This window comes from Psammomys obesus, unplaced genomic scaffold, assembly GCF_907164565.1.
Source record: "Psammomys obesus unplaced genomic scaffold, mPsaObe1.curated_primary_1811, whole genome shotgun sequence".
NCBI lineage: Eukaryota > Metazoa > Chordata > Mammalia > Rodentia > Muridae > Psammomys > Psammomys obesus.
Window position 1 is genome coordinate 3,801,553 of NW_026595981.1, and position 8,934 is coordinate 3,810,486.

Genomic DNA, 8,934 nt, shown 5'->3' on the forward strand with positions numbered 1-8,934 from the left:
CTGGCTGTAACTCTGGGTCCCTAAGAGATCTGAAGACCTTAGCTGCGTCCTCTCAGCCACATGGATTACCCTGGACCACAGAATCAGAGAGATGCCGCTCTGGGAGGTTTGTGTCCAGCCTTGACTGACCCTGCCCCAATCCCCTGCTCTCCGTGTCCACAGCTCTCCAAGCCTGCTGCTCACTTCCTCCAGGGCCTTGGCTGGGATATCATCATATACTGTAAGTTTGTGATGAGACACTACAGTATAGATGATGTACTAGTCTGGGTACCCCAGCTCCAGAGGGCAAGAGAGATGCTGAAGCCCATGGGGCTCACCGCACGGCCTATCAAGCCTACTGACTGTGGCACTTGGGAATGGCGAGGAAACCGTTACCATTACTGAGTTTAGTAATGGTAACGGTTCTCTTGCTGCTCCCAGAAACTGTGCCTTCAAGAAGAGCTCCTGACCTGGGCACAGATTCCTGGAAGAAAAAAGAGACCCCAGGCTGACAAGAGAATGGGAGTGGGGGAGGGGAGGGTGGATGCATTTTTCTCTTCCCTGTTCAAAAGAAATAAAGATAAGAATAAGAACACTTGTCATTTCACTTTATTATTATCCAAGGCTGGGTAGCAGGATGGGGTCAGTGGGATCAGGACTTGGGAGAACAGGTGGTTGGCATTATCTCATTTAAGAAACACAGGTTCAACTGGATGTGGTGGTACACGCCTTTAATCCCAGCACTCAAGAGGCAGACAGGGTCTCTGTGAGTTCAAAGCTGGCCTGGTCTAGGGCCAGCCCCAACAGCCAGCCTGAGTAGTAAGAACCCTGTCTACAAAAAGAAAAAAAAAGGAAACACAGACATAGGCCCTTACCAATTTCAAGGTGAGGAACTTGTGTGGGGAGAACTTCTACCAGCAATTGGAAACTCAGGGCAAGAGTCTGGATTCAATGCTAGCAGGGGTGGGGTGATGCTATTCACACCAGGACAGACTTCTCAGACCTATATAGCTGAGACCCTAGGCAGAGGACTACTTGAGAACTGAACTAAGGCCCTTCTTTCCTCCAGTAGAAAACATGGTTGGCTGGGCACTGAGCAGACTCCACAGGCTAGCTAGCAGCCAGTCAGGGTCCATGGCCCTTCTGGGTCCTGCAGGGCCCCTTTGACAGGGCTAATTCTAGTCAGTGACTCTGCCAGCAGCTTGAGCAGGGATGCCCTGCAAGTAGAAAGATGATGGTCATTTGAGAAGCTTCACAGAGAGGCGGATGTGAACGTCACAGAGGAAGATGTCCATGAGGTCTCGGCCCACCTCCTGTGCAATCTGGGAGATCAAGAGGCCCTTCTGACCAATCAGGATTCGCTGCAAAGTGGTGAAGGGAGAGACATGTGGTTCTGCTCTCAGGCTTCACAGAAGGAGAAAGCAGCCCTGGTTAACCCTGCTGCCCCTCTGAGCCTGCCCTCACTTACCATATGAGATTCTTTGGACACCAGAAGGTTCTGTTGGATCACTAGCTCCCCACTTGGTCCTTCCTCCCATATCACTGTCTTCTGTACAAGGAGACATCATGATGGTCAGGCCGGCTCATCCCCTATCTCTTGGTACCCCATTGTCCCAGGTGTGTGCCTGGTACATAGGCCCTGGGCCCTTTCACTGTGTCCACACCTGCTGTACACTGTAGGGCACCTCCTCAGGCAGGTACTCCAGGAGTTTCTCTCGGACCTTATTAGCACAGATCTCTTCAGGTGTCTGGCTAGTGAGGACTCCACTGTGGAACTCCCAGGGTCCTGGCTGGGCTTGTGCCAGAAGGTATTGCTGTGGGTAAAAAGAAAGAGTGGGCTCTTAATCCCCACGGGTACAGGGACTTTTTTTGTTTATGACAGGGCCTCATGTAGCCCAAGCCAACCTTAAAATTGCTATGTAGTAGCTAAGGCTGGCAAATTCTTAATCCTACTTTAGCCTGACAAACCCTGGGACTCTAAGGGTGAGCTACCACAACTGACTGTAATGGTTTTTGTTTGTTTGTTTTTTTTTCTGTATAGCCCTGGCTGTCCTGGATCTCCCTTTGTAGAACAGGTTGGCCTTCAACTCACAGAGCTCCATCTGCCTCTGCCCAAGCTGGTCTTGAACTTCCAATCTTGTCTCTACCTCATAATGCTAGAATTACTGGTGTGCACCCCCATGTCCAGTCTATATGGGGCTAGAGATGGAATCCAACACTTGTTATACAATAGGCAAGAACTCTACCAACAGAGATACATTCTTAGTTTGGGTTTTTTTTTTTTTTTTTTTTTTTTTTTTTGGTTCCTCTATGTATCTATGTAGTCTGGCTGGCCTAGAACTCACAATGAAGACCAGGCTGGCCTCAAACTAATTCTTCTGCCTCTGCCTCCTGAGTGCTAGGATAATGTGTATGTGCCACCACAGCCGGCTGTTTTTGGTTTCATGAGACAGGGTCTCATTATAACTGGAGCTCCTCTCCAATTCACTATGTAGTTGAAGATGACCTTGAACTCCTGACCCTCTTGCCTTGACCTCCTGAGTGCTGGGATTACAAACATAAATTACCACAGCCAAACAATTTTTTTTTTGTTTGTCTTTTAAACGACAGGATCTTCGTCTATAGTTAGGCTGGTGTGGGTGAGGCCTATCTTAACATGGCAGAAGTAAGAAACTACGGGCCTGGCTAACTGACCTTTAATGTGTTCACATCCTTGTTATTTAGTGCTGATAACATGAAGATCTCCTGGAAGGAGGGCCAGCCAATTCTCTGAGGGTTTCTCACTGGGTGTACATCTGGGTCCTTCGTTGCAGGGCTAGGGCTGTGGGTGCCAGCATGTGAGCGCAAGGCCGGCTTGATATTGAGCTTCTTGCCATTAACTACACCTTCAGTGAGGGCTGCTGTCAGCTCCAGGAGCACGGACTTCTGCTTCAAGCAATCTACCTGGACACACGGGATGAACAAAGTGCACTGTAAGACAGACGAGAGCCTGGAAGAACTCTTCCTTCCTTCGGGGGCGGTACTTACCTTGTTTAAGACGAGGATGCTTGGGACCTGGGGGAACTGGCTCAAGCACTGTAGCACCTGGGGGCTCAGCTGGCTCCTGGTCCACTTGTCTGACGCATCCACAAGAACTACAACTAGAAGGTGGCAGAGCAGACAAAAGAATAGACTGTGACCTTCCTGACCCCCAGCAAGTTCCTGGCGGTGAGTCCTGGCCACACCCCAGTTCCCAAACTCCCAGAAATGAAAGGCTCTGTTGACCTCAGATTTTTAGTTTGAGTCTAACCAAGATCAGCAGATTCCATGCTCTTCCATGGATCTTCCAACAAAGAGAGTTCCAGATGGTGCCTAAAGGACAAATGTATCAGTCAGGAAAGGTCCTATGACTGACCAGTTCTTACAAGGGGTGGGTATAACAGGGAAAACTTCCATCTCTTGGAAGATCCCCTCCTCTCAGCCCACCCCCACCCCATGTCCGTTCCTACAGCCAATACCTCTTCTGTTTAGTAGGACTGATGATGCCAGGTGTGTCAAGCAGAACCTAGAATCAGAAAAGAGACCCACAGCCCCCCCAAAAGAAAAGATTTTTAATGGACTGTGGGAAGAAAGGCCACACACTCCCCTATTTTTGGTTCTAGGATTCAACCCAGGGCTCTATTCATACTAGGTAAGCATTTTAACATTGAATTTGCAGAGTCACAAGAGGCTCTTTATTTATTTATTCATTCATTCATTTATTTATTTATTTTCATTTTGCTAGGGTCTCACTTGTAGTCCTGGCTATCCTGGAATTTACTATGGTGAATATGCTGGCCTTGAACTATAGAGATCTACCAGCATCTGCCTCTCAAGTACTGGGATTAAAGATGTGTGCCACCACACATAGCTAGAGAAAGGCCATCTTTGATGTTAATATCCTGCCTTTCCTTCATGGACAAGGTGTTACTGACTTCAGATTTCTTGCTCTTTACCACTGTTTTAGTGTTAATGGGACCCCAAAGGAAGAGGATAACTATAAATAAATGAAGGATTGATGCTGGAGATGTGGCTCAATGGCAGAGTTCTTGGGTAGCACTCTAGAGGCCCTGGGTTAGATTCCCAGCACTGCACAAAATAAAAACACAAAACCATAGTTCAGTGTTCAACTCTGCTTTGTCATATGTGGTGGCATATTCCTATAATCCCAGCATTTACAAGGACGCAGAGGCCAGAGGATTATTTCAAGTTCAAGGAAAGATTGAGTTCAGTGTTAGGCAGGGCTACACAGTAACAGAAACATTCAGAGCTGGGCATGGTGGTGTCTCTCGTATCCCAGCACTTAAGAAACTGAGTAGGCAGGAAGGTCATAAATTCAAGGTCAGCCAAGCAGTGATGGCGCATGCCTGGATCCCAGCGCTGGGAAGGCTGAGGCAGGTGGATCTCTGAGTTCCAGGCCAGCCTGGTCTACAGAGTGTGAGGACAGCCAAGGCTACAGAGACACCCTGTTAGAAAAAAACAAAACAAACAAACAAACAAACAAAAAACAAGATTCTTCTGGGCAGTGGTAGCACACACCTTTAATCCCAGTACTGGAAGGCAGAGGCAGGTGAATGTCTAAGTTTGGGACCAGCCTGGTCTACAGAGCAAGCTCCAGGGGAGCTACACAGAGAAACCCTATCTTGAAAAAACAAAAAGAGGAGGCTGGAGAGAGAGCACAAAGATTCGGAGCACTGGCTGTTCTTCCAAAAGTCCTGAGTTCAATTCCCAGTAACCACATGGTGGCTCCCAACCATCTATAATGAAATCTGGTGCCCTTTTGCCTGTAGGCACAAATGCAGGCAGAATACTGTATAATAATAAATAAATACATCTTTAAAACAAAACAACATTCCTGGGGCTGTGGAGACAGTTCAGCAGTAAAGAGCACTGGCTGCTCTTCTAGAAGACTTGGGTTCAATTCCAAGCACCCACATGGTGGCTCACAACTGTAACTCCAGTTCTAGGGAACATGACAGATGAATAAATAAAATAAATCTTTAAAAAAAAGAAGAGATCCAGTCTCGAAAGAACACACACACACACACACACACACACACACACACACACACACACACATCACAAGAAGAGAATGCACAGATTCGATTATAAGGCCTCCCCTTCTTTAAGGTTCCCTACAGTTCTTCCTCTCCTTTTGCCCTCTATTCTGAAGGTGTGTGTGTGGGTGCTCATGTGTCCTGGATATAGACCAGGCCAGCCTAGAACCTAAGACATCTGCCTGCCTCTGCCTCCTGAGTGATGGGATTAAATGTGTGCACCACCACTCCCAACCACTCCCCCCCTTTTTTCCAGTTTTTTGAGACAGAGTTTGTCTGTGTAGCCCTGGCTGTCCTGGATTCCATTTGCAGACCAGGCTGGCCTCAAACTCAGAGATCTGCAGACTGCCTCTGCCTCCTGAGTGCTGGCATTACAGGCATGCACCACCATGCCCGGCCATTTAAGGCTAATGGTAAAAGAGAACTGTTCAGCTTCAAACTCTGTCTTGTTTGGAGAACTTCTGCAGGTACCTACCACCTGAGCCTCCTTCTCTGTGATGACCCCCAGGGCTTGACATCGAGTGGTGTGAACCTTCTTTGAGACAGGAAACACCTTCCAGAAAGAAAGAAAGCCCAGTGAGATCCCAGATCTCTCCCAGGCCATCCATGAAAAAAAAGCAAGAAGTGAATGGAATAAAAAAAAAAAAGAGAGAGAGAGAGAGAGAGAGAGACTGGAGAGATGGTTCAATGGTTAACAGAATTAAGTGCTCTTCCAGATGACCTAGGTTCGATTCCCAGCACACAAGTGGTAGCTCAACAATTGTTTATAACTCCAGTTTCAAACCTTTTTCTCTATGGGCAACCAGGCACACAAGCAGTACACAGACACACATGCCGGCAAAATGCACATACACATAAGATAATGTGTAAAAAGGAAGGTCTACGGGATGATAGGTGTGGCATACTTTCCGGCCCAGCAGCTGGTTGGAGAGTGTCGACTTTCCTGCATTTGGGGCTCCCAGGATGACTACTCGGAGGACCCGTGGATTCTCAGGCATGTCAGGAGCATGGGCCAAGAGCAGATTCTGCTCATCTGTGTTAAGACAGAAACAGGAATGATATATAGAAATGATATATTAGAATCTGGACTCCATCAGATCTTCAGCTCTGATACCCAAGGAGGAAATCAAGATAAAAGATTAGTAGACCATGCTGAAGCCACCCATTCCTAACTTTGAGACTAGTTTGGCATTTAATTTTATTTGATTTCATGAGGTTACCTAACCTCCCGAAGCCCCTTGGTCTTCTCGTTTGTAATGTGGAATCACATTATCTATGAATAACTTTTTTTTTTTTTAAAGAAAATGTATCTTTATTTATTTAATTTTATATGCATTAGTATGGGGGTGTCAGATCCCTTGGAATTGGCATTGCAGACAGTTTTGAGCTGCCATGTGGGTGCTGGGAATTGAACCTGGATCCTTTGCAAGAACAGACAGTGCTCTTAATCACTGAGCCACCTCTCCAGGCCATATGAATAACTTCTTTTTCACAATGACAACTGTATAGAAATGCTCACACTTATAATCATATCTATAAGTGTGACACAGCCCCTTAAGAGGCTTAAGCAGAGTGGATTACTCTTAAGTCTGAGGCCAGCCTGGGCTATAGAACCAGACCCTGTCTCAACAAAACAAAACAACCACACTATACAAGAGAAAGAGCACTTTAGAAAATGGATGTGGTAGCTTGAACTCAAAATCCCAGCATGCAGGAGGCCAGGAAGAGTGAGCTTCAGGTTATCCTGGGCTAGAGTGAAACTTTGTCTCAATGTCACTTACCAAGAAAAATAACATGTTACTTCTCAAGTGGCATGGACTGGAGTCTGGTAGGAGAGCAGACAATGTCAACTGCACTACAGTGTCATAAGGAGAGACTGAGAAAGTCTGAGGACCTTCATAGCAGCATTAGTAGGGCACCACAGTCAAGAGTTGAAGAGATACAGCTGGGCATGATAGTGCACACACCTTTAAGCCCAGACCTGGGAGGCAGAGGCAGGTAGATCGCTAGAAGTTCGAGGACAGCCAGGGCTTGATACACAAAGAAACCCTGTCTTGAAAAATCAAGAGTTTGAAGAGATTTCTGCAAGTGGAGATCCTCCTGCCTCCACCTCCCAGGCATGTCCCATGAATTCTGGCATAATTTAGGGTCTTGAAAAGTTGCTGGGACTCAACGTTCACTTATTGGGTCTACACTGCTTGCTGTGTGAACACAGAGGGAGACAGCTCTGCTTTGCCTAACGATCTTTGGTGAACACAGAGGGAGACAGCTCTGCTTTGCCTAACGATCTTCGGTGAACATTACTGACTGACGTTCTTAAACTCTTCATTCGTTTAGTTAGTTAGTTATGTGTCGGGGGCAAGCTTATGGAAGTCATAGCAAACATTTCTGGAATTGGTTCTCTCGGATTGAACTCAGGTTGTCAGGCAACAAGAGCCTTTATCTGCCAAGTTATTTCACAGGCCCTCGTTCTCAAACTCTTTAACAGCCTTCACTACTCGTTGACATCTTGTTGGGCTCCGATTTATTTTTGTATTAAGTGAGAGAGACTATCCCTAGTAATGGAAACAGGGGCTCTCTGACATGAACTCAGTGACTGGCTCTTTGATCACCTCCCCCTTAGGGGTAGTAGCCTGACTAGGCCACAGAGGAAGACTATGAAAGACAGACCTGGTAAGCCAGGGTGAGATGGAAAGGGAGGAGGCCCTTCACTATTAAGTGGACTGGGGAAGGGGCTTGGAAGGAGAGGAGGGAGGAAGGAAGGGAGGGAGGCAGGAAGGGAGAGAAGGAGGAAGGGAGAGGTTGGGAGGGGACGAGGGTGGGACTACAGCTGGGATACAAAGTGAATAAATTGTAATAAATAAAAATTATATTTAAATTTTTTTAAAAACGAGAGAGGCTAAGCTGATATTCCCAGAGACGGGGATTTTACTTAAGAAACATGATTTCCACTGCTAAAACTACCAGAGGCCGGTCATGGCCAACACCTGTAATCCCAACACTTCAGAGGCTGCAGCTGGAAGATCCGAGTTCCAGTTTGGGTTACATAGCAAAACCTGTCATAAAACAGAACACCCGCAACTAACACCGCTATGCCCTTTACCTCTGTGCACCGACACCGCGGGGACGCTCGGAGCCAATGAACTGTCAGGCTGAGGGAATCCAAGGAAACGCTCCAAGGCGGAGTCCTGACCATAACGACTAGATGCCGAGGCCAGGAGGGGACTTGAGAAAGCGGCGCCCACGGCACAGGACACGCACCGCACCTGGCTACCTAGAAGCGAGCCGGGGAGAGCGACGCACCCCTTCCTGGCAAGCCGACCCACCTGCCGGGCCCCTAACAAAGCCCGAACGAACCCAGCGCAGTACCGTCTGGGGGCGGCCATTTTGCCGCAATGCACTCTGGTACAGCTCAGAAGCGCGCTACGATTGGGCCGAGAGGCCCACGCACCAACGAGTAGAGGAAACTAGATCGGCAAAATTGTGACGTGTTTACCGTCTGTGTGCGTGTTACGGTGGTCTCGGACTCCCATACCTAACCCTTTCACCTGCCAGAGTTTTGTAAAAGAGCTCTTTAGAACTGTCTTCTGAATGACGACTTTCCTCCTGAAGCTGAGTAGCCGAAGCCGTCCTTCCAGCGCCTCAAGAGGAGAAACTCTCGGTGCCAGGAGTGGGCGTGGACATGGGGAAGGGCTCTAGGCAGCATTTCACAAGAGAAGTTTTGTTTTAAAGTGCTTTCTAGCCGGGCGGTGGTGGCGCATGCCTTTAATCCCAGCAGGTCTCTGTGAATTCAAGGCCAGCCTGGTCTACAGAGCGAGTTCCAGGACAGCCAAGGCTACACAGAAACAATCCTGTCCCGAAAAATAAATAAGTGCTTTCT

The 8,934-nt window shown here is 47.7% G+C and overlaps 1 protein-coding gene across 1 annotated transcript; it reads right to left on the reverse strand.

The window, feature by feature from the left end:
* Nucleotides 1-570: 570 nt before the first annotated feature.
* Eral1 (Era like 12S mitochondrial rRNA chaperone 1) lies at nucleotides 571-8,701 on the reverse strand. Its single transcript, XM_055619731.1, has 10 exons — nucleotides 8,158-8,701; nucleotides 5,960-6,087; nucleotides 5,530-5,607; nucleotides 3,477-3,523; nucleotides 3,269-3,330; nucleotides 3,007-3,119; nucleotides 2,674-2,922; nucleotides 1,644-1,793; nucleotides 1,448-1,528; nucleotides 571-1,340 (listed from the first exon to the last, which is right to left on the reverse strand). Exons 1-10 carry the CDS (start codon nucleotides 8,438-8,440, stop codon nucleotides 1,218-1,220), a joined length of 1,314 nt encoding a protein of 437 aa, XP_055475706.1. The 5' UTR covers nucleotides 8,441-8,701; the 3' UTR covers nucleotides 571-1,217.
* Between the last annotated feature and the right edge of the window lie 233 nt (nucleotides 8,702-8,934).